This window comes from Phocoena phocoena, chromosome 19 (assembly GCF_963924675.1).
Source record: "Phocoena phocoena chromosome 19, mPhoPho1.1, whole genome shotgun sequence".
NCBI lineage: Eukaryota > Metazoa > Chordata > Mammalia > Artiodactyla > Phocoenidae > Phocoena > Phocoena phocoena.
The window spans coordinates 14,574,901-14,596,211 of NC_089237.1; the positions used below are offsets into that span (position 1 = coordinate 14,574,901).

The window sequence follows — 21,311 nt, forward strand, 5'->3', positions numbered from 1 at the left end:
CCTCGTTTTCCCTGTGGCATGTTACGATCAGGTACTGAAACATGAAATTTTTTTTTTTTTTTGGCGGTACGCGGGCCTCTCACAGCTGTGGCCTCTCCCGTTGTGGAGCACAGGCTCCGGACGCGCAGGCTCAGCGGCCATGGCTCACAGGCCCAGCCGCTCTGCGGCATGTGGGATCTTCCCGGACCGGGGCACGAACCCGTGTCCCCTGCATCGGCAGGCGGACTCTCAACCACTGCGCCACCAGGGAAGCCCTGAAACATGAAATTTTATATTCATTTTCTTAATGAAAAAGAAAGCGGCATCCCTAATGGGAAAGTTTTTAAATCTTGAAATCCCTTTTGCTCACTCTGTAGACTATACCCTAAATTAAAGGTTTAAACTGTCGGCTATTCTAGGCCTGTACTCCAGCCACTAAAGGGTTGCAGGGAGAGTGGTGGGCAATGAGGGGAGGGTGGCAAACATGCATGTGCTGTTGGATGGCTTTGGCTGTGTAGCCAAACTGGACTTCCTGTCAGAGTTTGGGATGCTCACCATCCATTTACATCCCAGGGGTTCTTGCAGTTTCTTACACAGACCTGAGTCACATCCCACCCTTTGAACACTGTCTCTTCGCTATGCCTGGAATTTGCTTCCTCCTTCCTGAACACTCTTTCACCCAGTTCAATGTGTCTTTTCAACGAAGCCCACTGTAAGCAGCACTTTTCAACCCGGGGTGCTCAGGCCGCATCCCAGCACACCCTCGGTCGATGCTGCTGCTTTCTTTTCCCCCGGCAGCACCACCTTCTACCACACTCCCCCTGACCCCTCAGGCCTGGGAGTCTGGTCTACTTCCGGCCTGGACTGTAAGCCCCGTGAGGGCAGGGCCTTTTTCACTGATGGATCCCAAGCACCCAAAATGGCTGTAGGTGTTCAACGACTATAAACGAATGAATTAATGAACTAGATAAATTATTTGCAAATATTTGAGTGAGGGGCTGCGCCCACCCCTCGGATACAGAGCCCAGTCAGTTGTGGCTCGGAAGGAGTTTCCCATGCAGTGTGTACACAACGTGGCTCTGAGCCCAACAGGCCATGAAGCCTTTTAAAGGTGGATGGTATTTTACATTTTTTAACTATGTGGGGGAAATACTTCAATGAGTGATCCTCAAAAATTCCAGAGTGTGAGGAGGTGAAGCCCACCAGGAGGCCAGACCCCCACAGATTTGACAGGAAAGCTGGGAGAAGCCCCCAGCATGAATCTAAGCAAAGAAAACAAGACCCAAGTTCTCACTGAGGGCCGCTCCTTGCTGCCCCAGCCGCTCCTCGCCTCGCCCGCTTCGCTCTCAGGCGCCCGCCACGCGCTCCGACCGTTTGGTAGGCACAGCCGGGCGGGGGCGCACGAAGACGCTCCTGGCCGGAGGATTTGCCTGATCTGCCTAGAAACTCGTGACGTCTACGCAGGAGCTTAGCGAGAGTTGGCTGAGACAGGCGGGGCGGGCCGGAAGCTAGGACGACAGGAGGGGGTAACGGGGAAGATGAGAGTAGGGAAGCCTGTATCCTGCTTGGCAGAGAGCACATATTTGACTCAAGGTAATGGCTACTACATAAAAAAAAACGGGAAAACAAAATAGAAATGGTGGTTGTGCAAATAATGGCTCTGTAAGGAAAACAAGGGGTTGTCGGCACCCCCCTGCCTGTTCGTCTGGTGGTGCGTCCTGAACACGTGAGGCTCCCGCGCGGGAGTGGGCTGCGCGCGCAGCCTCCTTCTCGCCTTGGCCCTCTGAACAGGCTCGTCTGTGGACTTCGGCTAGGCCCTCGCACAAAATCCTGTTGGGACTCCACCAAGCTCTTCCTGGGTGGGCTGGGAAAGGGGTTCGGAGGCACGCCTTGCCACTGTCTGAAAAGTCTTTTCGGCGCCGCGCCCCCCGTTTCTATACCCCGCTCTCCACATAGAAGTAACACGCTTGAGGGAACTAGCGGTTCGGGCCTCGCTTCCTACCAAAGGTGCCTGCGCCCTTGCTCCCGCCCAGGGCTTATCAATAAGCTATAAAAATTAAGGTGAGCTTGTAAATCCTCCTTTGTTGCCTCTCTTCACCCCGGGTCCCTTTTCCTTAGCTTCCACGTCTAACGTCTCCCGAGGGTCGTGTCTCAGAAACCTTTCCCTGAGCCCAGATAGGGCCGTTCACATCGGCACCTTTTTGCGGCTTTGGATCTCCCGTAATCGTTGGTCTGACCGTGAGGCATGGGCTGAGTTTCTTGGTGAAATGAAATTTGAAGATTTGGGAGGTTTTTTTTAGGAGGGCAGTTATTAGGTGCATCCACTAATCTCGTTTAATAGAACTCCTTTCCAGCGAGGAGGCAGTCCTTTTAACCCGATTTCGTGAATGAGGAAACAGACTTGGAGAGGCCTCACTAATCTTTGTATGGGGGAGGCAGGCCGGGAAATTATTAATGTTGACAGTTTTGGTGACCAGTATAAGTCTTTTTTTTTTTTTTAATTTATTTTTGGCTGCGTTTGGTCTTAGTTGCTGCCTGTGGGCTTTCTCTAGTTGCGGCGACCGGGGGCCACTCTTCGTTTCGGTGCGTGGGCTTCTCATCGCGGTGGCCTCTCTTCTTGCGAAACATGGGCTCTAGGCACGCGGGCTGAGCAGTTATGGCGCAGGGGCTTAGTTGCTCTGCGGTATGTGGGATCTTCCCGGATCAGGGCTCAAACCCGTGTCCCCTGCATTGGCAGGCAGCTTCCTAACCACTGCACCACCAGGGAAGTCTTAAGAACCTTTTTTTTTTCAGCTGCCTGTCTTGTGTCCTAGTACCACTGCCTCCTCTCCTTCCATACTGACAGTTTGAGGGAGAGTGTTGGATAGAATAGAAGCTTGGGGGCTAAACAAGCCAATGAATCCCTCGAAAATGTCGTACTAGCTTTAAGACTATGGGAAATTTACGTAACTTACAGTTTTCTTATCTGTCAACAGGAATGGCATTTAGTTTATTTATATGAAAGTGCCTACCATTGTTTTCTGACACTAAAAATAAGTGTGCAGTAAATGGGCATCTGTATTTTCCTCTTCCAATCTCAGAAGGGCCTTTTCTGACTACTCTGTAAAACTGCCAGGCTTTGTTTTTCTTTATAGCACTTATCACTACCTGACTTTAAGGTAAATATCCAGTGGTGTTCTGGAGCAACTCGAATGGGCAAGCCGTTCTCTTCCCAGCTCTGCATTTAATGATGTAGGTTGGTTACCTGAAGACCATGGTAGAAGTTTAAAAAAAAATTTAGCTGAAGTGTAGTTGATTTACAATGTTGTGTTAGTTTCTGGTATACAGCAAAGTGATTCAGTCATATATGTATATTCTTTTTCATGTTCTTTTCCATTATTGTTTACTACAGTGGTGGAAGTATTTATATCACTGAAATTGTCAGAGATTACAAATCAGGGTTTGATTTTGTTTTTCTGAGAACTGGTTGGTAAATATTTACCGGTACAGCACTGTATATTTCTATTTGTTTATGTTTATTGTTTTCTCTCTAGAATCTAAGTGTCAGGAGGGCATGATTTTCATGTGTCTTATTTATTGCTGTCACCTTAACACCTAGAACAATGGCTCATATAGTATGCACTCAATAAATATTTAGTAATTGAGTGAGCTGAGAGTCTGTGAAGAGTGGTGATTTCACACCTTAATTTTCTTTAGGGGAGGCATGGCATAACTCCCTCAGAGGACTCTTAGCTTTGTGACACCAACCTCCTTTGACTGCTTTTCATTTTCCTTCTGCTTCTCCATCCCTTGTCCCCAAAGGTAGTGGTGAGGATGAGAATTTGGATCTGTCTAGAGAAGACATTACCACTACCCTCTTCCAGGCAACAAGCTTCCAGGCAACAAGCTCAACCCCACCCCTGAAAACCTCTATCAGTGGGAGAGAGTGGAGGAACTATGCTTGTCAGAGACAATGCCCTCAACTTATCCCAGCCCCAGACAACTCAAAAGGCCAAAATGGAGATGATCCCTAATACCATTTTTCCAAAAAAATGTTTCTCATACCTCGTCATAAAGTTCCCAGCAATTACTATTTTATGGGCTAGTTTTAAAAGGTTTCAGAGATTTCTGGGAAGTTCTAATTGACAGGTTTTTATTTTATTTTCATGGTAATATTTTCAGGAATATTTAATTTGAAGTCAGAGTAATTTAAAGACTTTATGGAAATAGCGTATATATCAAAATTTATCAAGCATGTAGTTGACTGTCAGTCATATTTCAATAAAGCTGTTTTTTAAGTCTATAGAAATATTTAATCATAGAAATATTCATATTTAATAATATTAAATATTAAACATTCATATTTAATATTCTTTTTTTTTCAGTATCAGTAACCAAATTTCAGTTTCATGATAGAATGTTACCATTTTCAGGAATTGTTTTGCCAATTTCTAACTTTGCATATCACTTTAGTATGTTATTTCTAGCAAAATGTATTTGTGATGTGGTTGCTTCTGTTGCTTTACCTGATTTTTAGCATGTTCACTGTTTTTTGTTTGTTTTTTTCTTTTTGGTCCTTTACAAATTCATGTTCCTGGTTAATGCATATCAAATCTGAGGCTAGTTCATAAGCTCTATCATAGTAACCCCTTTAAGCTGCCTTCCTTTCTCTTTTGTGGCTTTGAATGGTTTTGCTCATTTATGTTAACTCTTTCTGTAAAGTGCTACCAAATCAACATCCTAATCACTCCTTGTTAGAAATCAAAATTTCTGCACTTATACTTGGCAGGATTTTTTCAGCTGCTTATTTGTTTTTTCAGGTACTGTTAATGTCATTTTCTATTTTGTCATATGCTTACATTTTTATTATCCTTTTTCCAGTTCCTCAATGGCATATCAGCCTTAAATTTCATTTCTTCAATTAAAATTTTAACCTTCAAAATCTTTAAGGCTGTTAATATAATTCCATGTAATAAAAATAGCTATATCATGTAAAAATAGTTTTTTAAAAGTTCTGGTAATTTTATAAAATGGTCACTTAGTGAATGGAATTTTAGCAAATAAGCTTGCTCCAGCTGTCCCATTTCTTTATGTGAATGGTGCTTTCCTAGAGAAGTGGAGAAGGCATTCCTTCAAATGGATAATTGCTTTGGCCCAGGTGGTTCATGATTGTGGGACTGGCTTATAGAGGCAGCAGGTTTGAACCTGACAAAAGCCGGAGAAACCCCAGCTGGAGAGCTGTCCTCTTCTGAAGGTGCATCTCTCATTTGACTGCTTTTTATACTTGGTTTCTTGGCTCCCCAAATCTGCTGCCTCCCTGATCCCTCAAGACTCTCTTTCTCCTTTACCTGCTCTTTATTTGTGGGGCTGGCAATGCCTAACTCAGGGCAACTTGTTTATAGAGGCTAAATGGCTAGTTAGGATCAGTATAGTCTTAACCAGAATCAGAAGGGCGTATAGATTATGGGTTAAACATCAGGAGTTAGTACTAAGGGAATCAACCTTGGTAGCCCATCAGAGTCAAGGTGAGGATAAGATCTGAGCTAGGGAGTAAACAAAGAAAAATCCAGGAATCCAGGTGGAAGGTCACAAGTCAGCATGTTCAAGAGAGTGAGAGTGTAAAGCTCAAGAAAGATTTGGGAGTCAAAGTTAACTACTATGATTAAACTGGTTTTAACCTTCTGCCCTGATGGGTTAACTCCTGATTGGGACCAACTTGGAACAGAGTTCTAGGGTGAGGAAGCAGAGGTAACTTTTATCAGAGTTATTTCCTGTGCAGGCATTTTTTTGTGCACTGTCCTGGAGTTCACACTGCAGGGGTGCGTGGTTGGAGAGCCCCAAACAAAAGCCATAGCACAATATGATGAGTACTCTTACACAGATTTAGACTGGGTGCTATGGAAAACAGAAAAGAGAACAACAAATTGACAATGGCAGTTGGAGGGTGGGGATAGGAAATCACGGAAAATTCCAGAGGCAGTGGTATTTGAGTTGGCCTTGAAGAATAAACAGACTTTTGCATAGCAGAGAACTGGGGAAGAACACTTACTCATTTAATAAATATGTATTGAGTACTTAACTTTGTGCCAGGTATAGTTCCAGGCAGTGGGGACACAGCAGCGAACAAAGTCCCAGCCTTAAAGGAGCTTACATTCTAGTGACAGCATAGGCAGAAGAACCACAGCATGAAAGGTATGTTCAGGGAAGGGCAAGTTCAGTGTGGCTTGATAGTAGAATACATGGGATGGTGGTGGAAAATAAAGCTAGAGAGGTAGGAGGAGGACAGAGAATAAAGAGCCAATTATGCCATGTTTAGATATAGACTCTTCTGGAAGCCATTGGCTTTTAACATTTTAGAAACCCTTTAGGAACCCTTTCTGCCAAAGAAATCATGCAAGGTCACTCAACATAAAAAGCAAAAAACAGTAGAGCTCCTTGTCTGAAGCAGGGATATGGAAGGTGGGGTGCGGGGAGGTCAAGCAAGGGAGGAACTCCTAGTTCTGCCCTCTCACCTCATTCTCAGCTCTCCACAAGAGCTCTGAGAAACCCAAAGGACCACAGTGGGTTTAATGCCCACTGGTGAAGGTGATGGAGGGCACACGAATATGAGAAAATGGAGAGATGTGATCAGATTTGCTATCTTGAGATAAAATTGGCAGGGGGAATGGGGTAGAATGGCCTATTAGCAGAGAAACCATGGCAGAGGGAGGTTATGGAAGAGGTGCTGAGGTCCTGACCTAAGATGGGTAGGGTGGATCCAAGAGAGATTTAGGAGGTAAAACCAATAGAACTTGGTGACTAAGACTGAGCAGGAGTAAGAGGGAAGAGGAGAAGATGATTTCAAGAATGAAGATCCTTAAGGCTTCCTCTATTCTCTTTGCTTTTGGTTGCAGGCACCCTGGGCATCTGTTTGGGTCACTCCACCTTCTTTGGCTCTCAGCTGCCTACAAGACCAGTTTGAATGTCTCAGCAAGGCAGCGTTGGCCCTTCGCCATGTTTTCATGCCCTTAATCAAGATAGATACAGGGGAGGATACCGAGAGGGAGGACAATGAGATACTGATTTTGGACAGATGGGTTTAAATGACCTAGGGAGCATCCAGCAGGGAGTTGGAGATATGGATCTGAAGGTCAGGAGAGAGGTGGGAGTTGGAGTTAGAGATTTAGGGTCATCAGAAAATAGACAGTAATTGAAGGGATGGGAGTAGATGAGTATGTCTGGGTAGGTCATGTATAAAAGAGCTAAAGATAGAATGTCAGAGGACAAGCACATTTAGGGACCAGAAGAAGAGTGAGGATAAGTCAGAGATCCCAGGGGAGACCCTTATCTTTCCTCTGTTTTAGTGGTCTGTTTTTCCATTCTACCAGCAGCTTTGGGGCCAAATTCCAGAGCTAGGAGGTCACCTCTGGGAGGGTCTGAGAAGTGACCAGGAAGAGGACTCTGAGACCACAATGCCACATAGGTCTCTGAATGCATCATAACCCTCTACCTTGCATGGGGAGAGAACAAATGGTAGAATCAAGCCCCAGACCTTGGCTCCAGAGAGTACAGGAGTGTCACCTGGGCTGTAGGCCTAAAGCCCACTTCTTGAATCCTGGTATCTGCTCCCACTATTGGAAGTCTGTGCTTCAGGAGTTTTACCTGCTAGACTGTGTTGACTGTGAAAATATGTGTACTGAGAACCATGACCTCAATTGGGCACACAGAAGAGGAGCTTTCTGACTTACACTTGATAATCCAGCAAAATTGATTCTGATTCTCTTCACCCTGTACTGCTTCATGCCCTTGAGTCTTACACTGTTTTCTTTAGCTAACTCATTCATAACCTCTTTTGCATAACCTCCTCCAAGAAGTCTTTACTAATCCCTTTCCCCCACTAAAGGCCTCCTCTGTTTTCCCAGGGTACCTTATGAATACCTTTATCTTAGCAGTTGTCACATGGAGAAATGATCTATTTATGCATTTATCTTCTTTGCTAGAATATGTCAGGGACTGGCACATGGAAGGTGTTCAATAAAGTCTTCTCAAATGGCAAATACAGCATCTGCTGCTTTACTATGCAGCCCTTTTGCTGCTCTGACTGGGCAGTGCCCCAGGCCTGCCTCCCCACCACATCCACATGGGAGATGGATGCGTCAGCTGCCTGGACGCTCCAGCGGGGACAGACTCCTCGTACAGCCCCAGAATGCTGCCATCATGATAAATTTTTCCCACCATGACCTGACTACCACATTGTTTCTCCTGTAATTCCAACCTCCTGAGGGCCACCACACTGAGGAGTGATCCTTTGCCTGCTTGCTCTAGGGCCATCTTGCTCCAAGGGCCTTTCTCTTGTGAACTCTTTTGGGGCTATTTTGCCCACCAGACAGCTGGGCAAGGAACATTAGAGCCCATGCTGGGGATTATCCCTTTGGCTCTGGTTGTATTAAATACTTTACTATTAAACACTTTAATACATTAAATACTTTAGTTCCATTCAGTCTCTGGGCATCTGTAGATACAACAGGGTCCAGAGGTTATTGGAAAGTCCCTCTTCTGAGACCATAGAAGGTCTCAGAATGAAATTCTGAAAAGTGGTCACTGAGCAGAATAAGTATCAAGGGAAGAAGGGAGGAAGAGAAAAAGGCATTACAAGTTGAAATAACAAAGGCATGGGAATGCTGCCTCCATGACTGCAAGTCATGTAAATTGGCTGCACCATTAGGTCCTACGAGGGTGGCAGTGGAAATGGCCTCCCCTCCCCACATCTCTATCGTTTCTTCAGTGTTAACTTAGTGCTCTCTTTTCACAAGGTTCTGAATTGTCTCAAAGTGAGAGATCCATTTGTCTACTGGGTGACCACCAATTGTATCTCCTTCTTCAGATCAGAGTGCTCCAGGAAACATTTTCTGATTAATCAGGCCCTACCAATCAACCTCCCTCTGAGTCCCTGTGGCACTTGCTTTTCAGTTTGAACAGTTTCTTTGCAAGTAATAACAGACCAGAGGTAATAGAGAAATAACAGTTACCAACAAGAAGTCATATGTAGTGGGTAAGTGCCTGGATTGTGGATTCTCAAGCCAGATCAGAACCAGGTTTGAATCCCAGCACCATCATAGTAAGAGCAGGCAAGTAACTGAATCTCTCTGCCTTGATTTCTAAAATAGAGGTAAAAGTAGTATTTACCTTATATGCATTGTGAGGATTAAATGAGATAATATGTGTAGTAAATGCTTAATAAATGTTAGCTCTTCTCTGCCTGCTGTCTAGGAAATCTTCTTTAACCTCTACCATGTCTTAGGTATCTGTTTTCCCCCTAACACCTTGAGGATATTATTTCATTGCAATTAGCTCATTGCTGACATTGTTTATCATTTTATCTCACTACACTTAAAGATCATTCATTTGTTTACACATACAAGGAGGGTTGTGTCAGAATTACCTGGGAGGTCTTTTTTTAAATGCAACACTGAGAGCCAATGGTTTGTGTGTGTGTGTGTGTGTGTGTGTGTGTGTATGTAGGGGGGTGGTTTGGCAGGGATACTTTGGAATAGCTCCCCAGGAGATTCACACTTACTACTTCCTCTGGAACTACTGTTGCTCTAGCAGCTTGAAAGTCCTGAAATGGACATTAACTGCATTGTCAAGAATTCTTTACCCACTTTGCAGTGGTGGGGAGGGGCCTTGATTCAATGACTGGAACAATTCCAGTGGTCTGTTTTCAGACTGGCAGGTAACCCACTTTTAGGGAGAAAGGGGAGAGGGATCTCTGAGAAGACCAAGAGGCAGGAAAGCAGCAGCAGCAGCAGCAATAGCAGGGTTTATCACTGGAGGATAAAGATACCAGGAAGTACAGATGAGCAGAACTAACTAAAAAGGGTTGCACTGTAAACAGGATCTGGGGTGCTATGGTGCAAGACTTGGTTGGGGATGAAAACATAAAGCAGAGAATTTGTATAATGAAGAAGTCAATCTTGGATAGTCAAAAGTGTAGTCTGAGTAACAAGAGCATTGCTTGGGAGCTCGTTAGGAATGCAGAATCTTGATCCCTACCGCAGAACCCAGGCCTACTGGATCATAATCTGTATTTTAAACAAAAGCCCCAGGTGTTTCTTATGCTCCTTAGAGTTGAAGAAGCACTGGTCTATCATGGGGAGAAAAATCACAGAACACCTGGCACAGCTAAAGCACTTTATTCTGAGTACCTCTGACACAGGGCTGATTTCTGAAAAGGTACTGAATTTTTGAAAAGTGCTATAAATCCTGGAGAAGGATCTTATTTAACTCAGGGAGGCTTCTCATAATGCAAAATTCCTTTGCCTAGAAACATTTCCTGTGGAGTAAAAGTACTAGGCTTCCTTAAAGTGAGGCAGAGGCACATTCAAAATATGCGATAAGAACTCGGCGCTTGGCCAATTCAGCCCTTCACACAGCTGGATCCGGTCTGGGGCAGCCAAGTCCCTTGGCAGCTCTGCGCCACCCGGATGGGCTTTTTTTTTTTTTGGCTGTGTTGGGTCTTCGTTGCTGCGCGCAGGCTTTCTCTAATTGCAGCGAGCAGGAGCTGTTCTTTGTTGCGGTGCACGGGCTTCTCATTGCGGTGGCTTCTCTTGTTGCGGAGCATGGGCTCCAGGTGCACAGGCTTCAGTAGTTGTGGCACATGGGCTCAGAACTTGTGGCACGAGGGCTCTACAGCGCAGGCTCAGTAGTTGTGGTGCACGGGCTTAGTTGCTTCGCGGCATGTGGGATCTTCCCGGATCAGGGCTCGAACCCGTGTCCCCTGCATTGGCGGGCAGATTCTTAATCACTGCGCCCCCAGGGAAGTCCCCAGGATGGGCTTTTAAAGAAAGTCAAGTTGGCAGCTGTTCTGCTGGATAGGGCAGCTGTAAGTTGTCTTTAATGCTGAAAACGTAGAAAGGATGTCTGATAGAAGTATTTTCAGAAGTATTTTCAGGGAGCGTGGCCGTGTACCCCAGTGAGTCGGCTGCACGAAGGAGAAAGCAGCAACTACTCTTTCACTGTAGAAGCCCTCCTGACCTTTGACCTCTGACCCCGCCCCGCTTTTCCGTGCGCAGCTTCCGCCCCCGCCCCTCCGATGGAGGGCCGGCCCAAGGGGTGTGGGCGGGGCTCCTGGGGGGCCGGCGGTTAGGGGTGGTGCCTGTTGGGGGCGGGTCTCGCGAGGGGCGGGATTTGAGGAGGCATCCTCGCACTGGGCGGCTGGGTATAGGCGGGGCTTAGTGGTGGGCTGGATTAGGCGGGGCAGGGGGTTAGTTGCCGCCTCTGCGTAACTGGACACTGGCGGCCAAACCTCCGGAGGCCGGGGGAGGCAAGCGGGCCCGTAGCACATCCCGGATCCGGAATTTCCCGGGCAGGACCGGAATCAGGATCGGCCCTGCCCCAAACTGGGTTTGTGAGGAACTCGCGAACTTGGATTAGGAAATCCCGGAATCCGGATCAACAAACCCTAGAACCCGGAATTTAGAGCGGAAAGTCCCGGAGCGCGGAGCGCGGAGCGAACTCAGCGCGAAGCCCGGAGTCCGGATCGAGACACCGCCGGACGGGACGGAGCGATGTCGGGCCGTGGCGCGGGCGGGTTCCCGCTGCCTCCGCTGAGCCCTGGCGGCGGCGCCGTTGCCGCGGCCCTGGGAGCTCCGCCTCCGCCAGCAGGACCCGGCATGCTGCCCGGACCGGCGCTCAGGGGGCCCGGGCCGGCTGGAGGCGTGGGGGGCCCTGGGGCCGCCGCCTTCCGCCCCATGGGCCCCGCGGGCCCTGCGGCGCAGTTCCAGGTGAGGAGGGCGGATGGGCGGGTGGCGCCGCTAGCACGCCCGGGGCAGGGGGCGAAGGGGGCCTCGAGTGAGGGCCCTGGGGCAGCCTCCTGGACAGATGGTACAGGGGCTCTGCATGCGGATTTCACGGGGCACGGTGGGGGGCAAGGCCAGGGACCCTCAGGCTCGGCTAGGTGGTGGTGGAGGAGTTGGGGGAGAAGGTAAGAGCTACTCTGGGGTGTAGGGTTTGAAGCAGTTAGGAGGGTCGGGGTTCTTCCTTAGAACAGGGATTCTGAGCAACTGAGAGATGGAGGCGTTGTTGGAGCTAGTGAGTTGTGGGCGGGTGGGATGAGAAGTGTAAGTGTAGATTATCGGGTAAGGGGTCCTGGGAAGTGATGAGAAAGTTTTGGAAAAGGACCCTCACTGAGAAAGCAGGTTACCCTGCATTGGTCTTGGTCCTACTCCAAGTCTGCTCTGTTTTTTTTTCTACTTGGGAACTGGCAGAGTTCTAGCGTGTCTGAGATGGCTCCCAGCTGCTAAGGAGGAGGAAGAAGGGCCTGGCTTCCCACGGCCACCGGAGGCAGAAGATAAGGGATTCCAGCCTGTGCAGGGGTAGTCTACTCCTGGGTCAGGCCAAGGGGCCTTCACACAGGGATGACTCTGGGTTAGACCAGAGAGGGTGGTGGACAAGCCTGAGGAAGGAGGAAAGCCCAGCCCATTCTGGACAGACTTTATTTATGGCTTTCTGCCTGGTGTCATAGTGTCCAGGAGTTGATCAGTCTGGAGGAGCAGAGAGTCTCCACTGAGCACCGCTGGTCTGCGGCTGGAGGAGCCTGCAGAGAGTTGTTTCAAAGGGTTCTGTCTTTTTTGGCTTTGCAGAGGGGCTTCTCGGGTTGCAGCTTCAAAGGCCATTGAGAGGCAGAGACTCGTTCTTGGGGTCAGTGTGTGAGGAACTCAGCCTGACACTGGGGGGGCGGGGCTTATCAGTCCCCAAGTCCATTGTTTCTGGTCGCCCCCAGAATGCTTGGGAATTGCGCCCATCCTTTTTCCCGCCACCCTCTCCACTTTTTTTTTTTTTTTTTGGCTGTGTTGCATCTTCATTGCTGTTTGCAGGCTTTCTCTAGTTGTGGCGAGAGGGGTCTACTCTTCGTTGCGGTGCGCGGGCTTCTCACTGCGTTGGCTTCTCTTGTTGCGGAGCGTGGGCTCTAGTGCAGGCTTCAGTAGTTGTGGCACGCGGGCTCAGTAGTTGTGGTGCACGGGCTTAGTTGCTCCGCGGCATGTGGGATCCTCCCGGACCAGGGCTTGAACCCGTGTCCCTTGCATTGGCAGGCGGATTCCCAACCACTGCGCCACCAGGGAAGTCCCCCCCCCCATTTTTAATTAGTCTTTAGGTTCTAACAATGCCATATCCCAATCCATGTGCCCCAGCATTTGACACTGGCTTCTTGCTAATCTCTCAGGGCAGCTGGGAGATTTTCATGTCTCCTCTACCTCACTTGCCAGGTAGAGGTCCCCCAAATGGATCCTCATAGAGTAGGGTACACATATCCCCCAGGAGCCCTGGGCCCTCACTTTGTAAAGAGATGCTTCATTTGGGGGCAGTGATTTTTCCCTCTTACCCCTCATTCTCCATCCTCCCTGTAAAGAAAACTAAGGTCTGAGTATTGACAGGGACAGATCTGGTCCCAAAGGCTCCAGCTGGGATTCATCTTTCCCATCTTGCTCTCCCCCTTGGGGATTCATGGGCCAGGGTGTCACTGAGGGATCCCTGCATCTGTCATTCTGGCTCTTGGGCGAGTTAGCTGAGGAGCCTCCCTGTGGACCATTGGCCTGGGAAGGATCTAAGGACCTGATAGGAGCCTCTCTAGTTTCCTCAGCTTGCAGACCTTGGGAAATGTGGCCTGGGGAAAGCCCCTGAGAGGATGGATTCCACAGTGATTTGTAGGGAGTGGCCTTGGGCCGGTGGCAAGGCTGAGCTGGCTGGCTGGGTAGCCCAGGCTTCTAGGAGTGGGGACCTTGGGGAAGGCACTGAGCCTCTGCTTGCCATCCAGCTGCTCAGGGTCTCCTCCTCCTCTCCCCAGGGCCGGGGTTGGGGGGGCCGGCAGTAGAGGTAGGTGCCGGGGGCGGTTCACTTTGGCTGAGTTTGAGGAGGATCCTGCTTGGCCTCTTTCCAAGTCCAGTTATGTGACTTCCGGGAGAAGGGATCTGAGATCTGAGGAGCGGGGGTGCCTCTCTATTGGGGTGCCTGCGGTGAGCTGGAGGGGCAAGGCTCTCAGGCCCAAGTGGGGCGAATAGGGGAGCCTATTGATACAAGGGAAGTGCCGACCCACCTTCTTATAGTGTCACAGTGTACTAAGGAGCTTAAAGAAAACAAAAAATGAAAAAAAAAAACCCAAAAAGCACAGAGTGCTGGGTTCATGCCGGAGAGTTCAGGATATTTTCCATGTATGCAGGGGTATACGCTCTTCTCCTCGGTCCTTAGGCCCAGCCACCAGGAGCCCCAGGGCCCCAGGCGCCGAGCCGGGCGAGCGTGCTCTCTGGAGGCGCAGCATCAGGCCTGGCCTCCCGCCCCTGCTGTCCCCGGTGGTGGAGCCAGAGTCCAGCTGAGGACGTGGGCTGCTGCCGGGCTGAGGGAGAGGAGGTTACTGCCCGCTCCTGAGGCTCAGGGCACTGAGCCAGGCCTCCCTAGCTAGCCCTGCTGCAGGAAGGGGCTCAGGGAGCCCAAGCGTTCGGGGCTCTGTTCTTTTCTTTAACTCTTGGGTTGTTTTTTTAGAAGAGAAGGAGTTACTGGTGCTTCAGAGCCCAGGTGTGGAGCTTGGCCAGGCCGAGCTGGGACTTCATGAACTGTAAGCAGCCTTTCCCTGGGCCCCTTCCCCCTCGGGAGAAGCCTGGGGCCCTGGGCGAGCTGGGGGCTCTCACCCGGGAAGAGTCTGGAGCAGCGTCTGGGAGGGGCCTCTTCCAGGCCCTGCCTGTGCCGCCTGGTCTGGGGACTTCCTGTTCCGGGAGCACCTGCCTCAGCGGGGTGGGTGTTGCTCAGGAGGTTTTGTGGGCGCCCTAGTGAAGAGGCCCTGGCTCCCACTCTGCAGGCCCCCGCCTCACTTGTTCCTCCCCTTCAGCTCGGGCACTGGTGGGAAAAACTCGAATCTAGGGTGCGTGGGGCTGGGCTCTCAGCTGTGGCCACCCTGAGTTTTTTCTGTCATCTCTAGCTGTGGCTTATTAAGGCAGAGAAGCAGGCTGTCTGCCTCTCAACAGCTCCGATGACTCCCTTACTGATGAGGAGAGACTTGTGGCAGGACTCCAGAGGTCCCAGACAGAGCCCCCCACGTTGAACTCCATCCTCCCAAACGCTTCCTTCGCGCCTCACTCCTTTCCCCTCCCCCCCCACCCCCCCCACACACACTCTGGGTCATGTTTCTGTCCGTCTCTGCATCTGGTCAAGAATCTGACCCTCCTTGGAGAGAACATGGGTTGAGTGCTGGCTGAAGAGGTGGAGCAGGAATCTCCCGGTGCTGGGGGGGTGGGCAGGGGTCCTTTGATTTGGTGTGACTCCCCACCCAGCCTGGCTTGGTTGGCTGGTCCTGGCGGTTGCATAATCTGGGCCCTGGGGCCAGCCCTGTGAAGCTGCCAGGGACAGTGTGTACGAGGCAGAGCTGCCAAACAAGCCTTGCAGGCAGCAGCCTCTGGGAAGGGGCGGGGGTTACTCCCTGAGGGGCTCCACAGAGATGCTGGGGAGCCTGACCTCGGTGGGAAATCCTTCTGCAGGCTTCTAAAGAAGCCACCTCTCATTCAGATTCCTCTGCTGATTCTAAGACTTCGATCCTTGCATCCCCTGATAATCTTATCTCCCTTCTCCAGTTTGGGATTGCCAAGCCAGCCCTAGCCTCCAGGCGGTGCGTGGACCACGCGCAGAGGCCAGGTGCCAGCTGCTCTCTCTCCCACAGGAGCCACGGCTTCCCCTTCGGGGTCTTCTGACGTAGGGGTTGGGGGCTGGGCAGTGGGGAGGTGAGAGAAGGGTCCAGTTGTGGGTGGTGAGTAGGGGCCATATGGCAGCCAGATGGTCTCTGTACTCCGCCTGAGGCCCCCCACCGGCTGGGACAGGCTCCACGCCATCCCGCTGCGGCTTGCTCACCTGGGCTTCCACTGCCTGATGGGCTCGCCAGCCTGTCGGACTGCCTTTCTCCTCTTAGTCACACCACCAGGCTGGCGATGGGATGGGTGTTGCGGCTGTGACCGTCAGCCTGCTCCTCTCACACTGCACCCAGCCACCTGGCCACGATACTGCCCCCAGGCTTCTCCCTCAAGTTGGGGGAAGGAGCAGATGGGAGTGCTTGCTGGGACCATCTGAGAGCCTCAGGAATGCCTTGAAGCTGGCTGGTCCCAGGGAGCAGGGGCATAGTGTGCTAGGGCTGGAAGGTGGCTGGAAGTGGCGATGGGCGCTGAAGAACTCCCCCAGGTCCTTCTCTCTGCAGGCAGGATTCTCCTCCCACCCCTGGGCTCTGCAGGCCTCATTCGCTGGCACGGCTGCCAGGGCGGTTGAAGGGGGTGGGGCAGGTGTGGTTTACACTTCTGCTCTCAGGCGCTTGCTCCCCTTTGTTCTTGGCACTCCTGCCCGCGCTCTGCGGGCTCTGCCGTGTGCTGCTCAGGGCTGGACCTGGCTGAGCAGAGGGATGGAGGGAATGGGTTACGGGCCCCATAGGTCCCCACCGCTGACCTGTGCATCTCCGTTGGCTCACTTCCCCCAGAGGCCTGGCATGTCACCAGGGAGCCGGATGCCCATGGCTGGCTTGCAGGTGGGACCCCCTGCCGGCTCCCCATTTGGCTCAGCTGCTCCACTTCGACCTGGCATGCCACCCACCATGATGGACCCATTCCGAAAACGCCTGCTTGTGCCCCAGGCCCAGCCCCCGATGCCTGCCCAGCGCCGGGGGTAAGACCATCCTGTTTCTCCCGCCCCATCTAGTGCAGCTCTAGTGGTAACAAACGGTTTCCTTCTGTCCTAAGAGCTTCGATGATTGAGGAAGACTCCCAGGTCTCCTGGGGGAAGGTCCTGGGGACTGGAGAGGTAGATGGCGAGTGGGGGAGGTACGTTGGACCATTGACCTCTTAAGTGGGTTTCTGTCCTCCCAGGTTAAAGAGGAGGAAGATGGCAGATAAAGTTCTACCTCAGCGAGTGAGTATGTTGCGGGGAGGCCTAGGAGGCTCACCCAAGGGCTGGTTGGCTGAGGGTGGAGTGAGTCTCCCCTAACCCTGGGGTGAGGGAGAAATGGAGGAAGGAACCAGAGCTGCAGCTGAAACAAGCTGATGAACCCCTTCTCCCTTCCTCCAGATTCGGGAGCTTGTCCCAGAGTCTCAGGCGTACATGGATCTCTTGGCTTTTGAGCGGAAGCTGGACCAGACCATTGCTCGAAAGCGGATGGAGATCCAGGAGGCCATCAAAAAGCCTCTGACGGTGTGTGCAGCCCCGGCTACTTCTGGGCCTTGCCAGGCTTCTCTGCCTCTCCCTGGCCTTGTTTTCCAGGGGCCAAGCGAGGGTCTGTGATGGGCTAGAGCAGGATTTTTCACATTGTAGGATACAGCCCATTGAGCATGAACTCAATTTAGTGTGGTGGGGCCAGCACGTTCTCAATGAAATATAACAGCAGAAATTATAATAATTCTTCACAGTAGTAAAGGACTTAACGACATTTTTATCTCATGTATTTATGTGTGTAGATCCTGGATCATGATTTAAAATGTAAATATTGTAGATCGTGGTCAGAAGTTTGAAAGGCAAAACTACAGGGTAGATGAGGGTAGTTCCTGTCTTCTTCCCCATCCCTAGAGAAGCTTTATCTAGAACAGCCTCTTGAATGGTGAAGGCTTTCCAGGAGATGATATTCTGGGACCATAATGGGTGTTTGAGTTTCATTTAAAGTAGGAGCCAGAGGCTTCTGGTTTGCCTGATAGCACCCCCTATGTACCCCTGTCACACCACTGATCCCCCTGTGTTGGAATTTTTGGTAGTGCATCTGTCTCCCCTATGAAATTGTGAGTCCTTTGAAGGCCAGGACTGAAATTTCCTCCCCTGATTCCCAGTGCCTAACCAGGGGCCTGGCCCACAGTCACTGCTCTGTATTGATGTTGAATGAGTTCAGATGGGAAGATTGGGTAGCAGTGTTTTCCAACACACTGGTCCCCCTCTAGCTAACCGGTCTTTTTTCTCTCTTTAGCAAAAACGAAAGCTGCGGATCTATATTTCTAATACGTTCAGTCCCAGCAAGGCAGAAGGTGATAGTGCAGGAACCGCAGGGACCCCTGGGGGAAACCCCGCAGGGGACAAGGTGGCTTCCTGGGAACTCCGAGTAGAGGGAAAACTGCTGGATGATGTGAGTTGGGGAAGGAGGTGTCTGGAAGGGAGGTGGCCTGTGTGGGCCAGACACTTGGGCACTTCTGGGGACGTCCTGCATGAGGGAGAGGGCACTGCTCACAGTTCATGCTTTGCACAGCTCTGAGCCAGTACGAGGTAGGAGATTTGTATGGTTATTACAACAGTTTTCCTGCAGATGGCAGTAAAGTGTCCTGAGGAAGGGGTGCCCCTTTCTAATTGGCTGACAGTGGGGCTGCATAGAGCCCCTTCCCTGTCTCAAGTCTCTCACTTTTCCTGGCTTCCTTCAGGGCCCAAGAATCTTCAGTACCCTGAGCTTCAGGGCTGAAACAATATTCCTCTGTTTGGGGCTTAGTATAGCTTAGGCTTGAGCGCTTATCAGCACCCCTATGTCACACCCCTTTGCATCCCCAGCCTAGTAAACAGAAGAGGAAGTTTTCTTCATTCTTTAAGAGCCTCGTCATTGAGCTGGACAAGGAACTGTACGGGCCTGACAACCACCTGGTGGAGGTGAGAGTGGGCCTGGGGTTCAGGAACACAGGGTTACGTGCCAGGTGGCCAGAGAAATGGCCTTAGTCCCCTTGCAGGGCCAGGTGTGTATGTTCATGCCCACCCCCTTGGTGATGAGCTCTGCTCCCCTCCCCGCTGCCAGTGGCACCGGATGCCCACCACCCAGGAGACAGATGGCTTCCAGGTGAAACGGCCCGGAGACCTCAACGTCAAGTGCACCCTCCTGCTCATGCTGGATCATCAGGTGACAAGTGCCCTTGGGCCATGTTTGGGGTCACAGGGACTCTCGTCTGGGGCATTGGGGCAGGTCCCTATTGTAAAGCCTGTCCCTGTCCCTGTCCTATTCTTTTTTTTCCACAAGAACCCCTTCTCTGACTCCCCTCTGCCCATCCCAGCCTCCCCAGTACAAGTTGGACCCCCGACTGGCGAGGCTGCTGGGGGTGCACACACAGACGAGGGCTGCCATCATGCAGGCCCTGTGGCTCTACATCAAACACAACCAGCTGCAGGACGGCCACGAGCGGGAGTACATCAACTGCAACCGGTACTTCCGCCAGGTTAGCTGGGACACCGTCCCCCCTCTAGTCTCGCAGCCCCTGTCTTGCCTGTGGCTCCAGAGCCCCACTGGGCTAGTTCTCAACCACGTTCTTCACACTGCCCCTGGGATGGTCCACTTCGCCGTGTGCCCACAAAGGCATCACCAACCCTCTGGTGCTCTCTCTAGATCTTCAGTTGTGGCCGACTCCGTTTCTCTGAGATTCCCATGAAGCTAGCCGGGTTGCTGCAGCATCCAGACCCCATTGTCATCAACCATGTCATTAGGTAAATGGGAAGAGGGGGAGGAAGGCTCCTCTAAGAGCAGTTTACCTTTGGCTTGAATTAAAGCCAGAGAGAAGCAGCAGGTTTGGTTTCCTGCTCCCCGAGCGTGTGCAGTTTGGCCCAGGTGGGTGGGGTGGAGCTGTGTGCTCACGCTTTCCCTCCCCTGTGCTGTGTGTAGCGTGGACCCTAACGACCAGAAGAAGACAGCCTGTTACGACATTGATGTGGAGGTGGATGACCCGCTTAAGGCCCAGATGAGCAATTTTCTGGCCTCCACCACCAATCAGCAGGAGATCGCCTCTCTTGATGTCAAGGTGGGCCCCTACCCTCACAGCCTCCTCTGGGGCCCACAGCGAGGCCAGGCAGGCTCTCAGGCATTTCCATACATGTGGCACTTTGGGATGGGATCCGAGTCCTCTGGGGTTAGGGCTGGAAACAGCCAGTCTGACACATGTACCCCTTTTCCCAGATCCATGAGACCATTGAGTCCATCAACCAGCTGAAGACCCAGAGGGACTTCATGCTCAGTTTTAGCACTGACCCCCAGGACTTCATCCAGGAATGGCTCCGTTCCCAGCGCCGGGACCTCAAGGTGTGCTCCTCTTTCCTGAGGTTGATCCTATGTTAAGCTCTGGGTGGTTGTGCCCCCGTCACTATTCTTCCGGTTCCAGGGGCAGGTAGATCAGGGGTGGGAATCAATTTCAGCTTTCCTCCTGGCTCTCTGCAGATCATCACTGATGTGATTGGGAACCCTGAGGAGGAGAGACGAGCTGCTTTCTACCACCAGCCCTGGGCCCAGGAAGCAGTGGGGAGGCACATCTTTGCCAAGGTGAGGCGGCTGCGCCCCATCTGCCCGCCTGTGGTTGAGCGGGACTGCACACCAGAGGGGAGGGCGAGCCGCTCACAAGCGCGGGCGGTCAGACAGGCCTGAGCCACCCGTCTCTCCCTCCTCCAGGTGCAGCAGCGAAGGCAGGAACTGGAACAGGTGCTGGGAATCCGCCTGACCTAACTGCTCAGGGATCCCTTACTTTCTTCCCAGCCCTGGAGCCACCCCTTCCTCAGCCTGGAAGGGGACCGCCCTCTGGGGCACAGACATGTAGGATAAGGAGGGGGGGAGGGGTGTCTCCTGTCACCCTCTGCTCCCCAGCTTTAGTTTCTTAAGTGTAGTGATAGGATTCCTTGTTGCTTGGTCCCAAAGCCTTATTACTTACACGTTGGCTTTAATTGAATTCACAGCAGAGGCCTCCTCTGCCCCCTGCAGGCAGGCCCAAGTAGGACCTGGAGGCTGTGCTTTGACATGGTAACCGAGACCTTTCAGAACCAAAGGCCCCTGGCTTTGCTTGTTTACAGACCCCCTTGGGGCGAGTGTCAGCGCTGGCTCTGGGGAGCTGGGCGAGGAAGAGGGGCACAGCTCACACTCTTCCTAGCCTTTCCAAACCAAAGTTCTTTGCCATTCCTACCAGCCCAGCCTTGCTGCTGGTTTTTTTTCCTTTCTTGGGTATTTGCACTATTCGTGGAGCAGGTTTTTCTATGCGGGAGCCACTTTTTTTTGTACAGGGGTAAGCTGGGGTTTTTCAGGGAGCCCTACTTGGTGTCTCCTTCCTTATTTTCTTTTCTCAATCTATGCAAGCGGCTCTGGCCGCCATCATCTCCTGAGAGGCCAGAGGGCTGCCACCCCAGCTCTTGGGCCCGGGGGGTAACGCCTCCTAGAGGGAGGGCACACTAGTTCTCTGGCGTGGCCTGAGGCATGGGTGTGTGTGGGCAGGGGTAGGTGCAGGGGCGAGATGGCGAGGACTATTGTCCTTTGGAGCTTGTTAAGGAGGGTGGGCCTAGGGCTTGGCAAGTGCCACTTCTGGCAGGTTTGGAAATTTCCAAATAAATCTTTGTTTATTGGTGGTGCCCAGACCTGGTGACTGAAC

The 21,311-nt window shown here is 51.5% G+C and overlaps 1 protein-coding gene across 3 annotated transcripts; it reads left to right on the forward strand.

The window, feature by feature from the left end:
• The first annotated feature begins 11,190 nt into the window (after window positions 1–11,190).
• SMARCD2 (SWI/SNF related, matrix associated, actin dependent regulator of chromatin, subfamily d, member 2) lies at window positions 11,191–21,288 on the forward strand. Of its 3 annotated transcripts, XM_065898139.1 has the most exons (14): window positions 11,505–11,560; window positions 11,672–11,720; window positions 16,442–16,626; window positions 16,827–16,869; window positions 17,026–17,148; window positions 17,909–18,064; window positions 18,478–18,573; window positions 18,716–18,817; window positions 18,969–19,130; window positions 19,298–19,395; window positions 19,571–19,706; window positions 19,862–19,984; window positions 20,120–20,221; window positions 20,348–21,288. In XM_065898139.1, the coding sequence occupies exons 1-14, from the start codon at window positions 11,505–11,507 to the stop codon at window positions 20,399–20,401; spliced, it is 1,485 nt and encodes a 494-aa protein (XP_065754211.1). In that variant the 3' UTR covers window positions 20,402–21,288. The 3 variants fall into 3 exon arrangements, with proteins under 3 accessions (XP_065754210.1, XP_065754211.1, XP_065754212.1); XM_065898138.1 differs by having other exon boundaries at window positions 11,191–11,720; XM_065898140.1 differs by lacking the exons at window positions 11,505–11,560; window positions 11,672–11,720 and adding an exon at window positions 15,417–15,442 and having other exon boundaries at window positions 16,444–16,626.
• The last annotated feature ends 23 nt before the right edge of the window (window positions 21,289–21,311 follow it).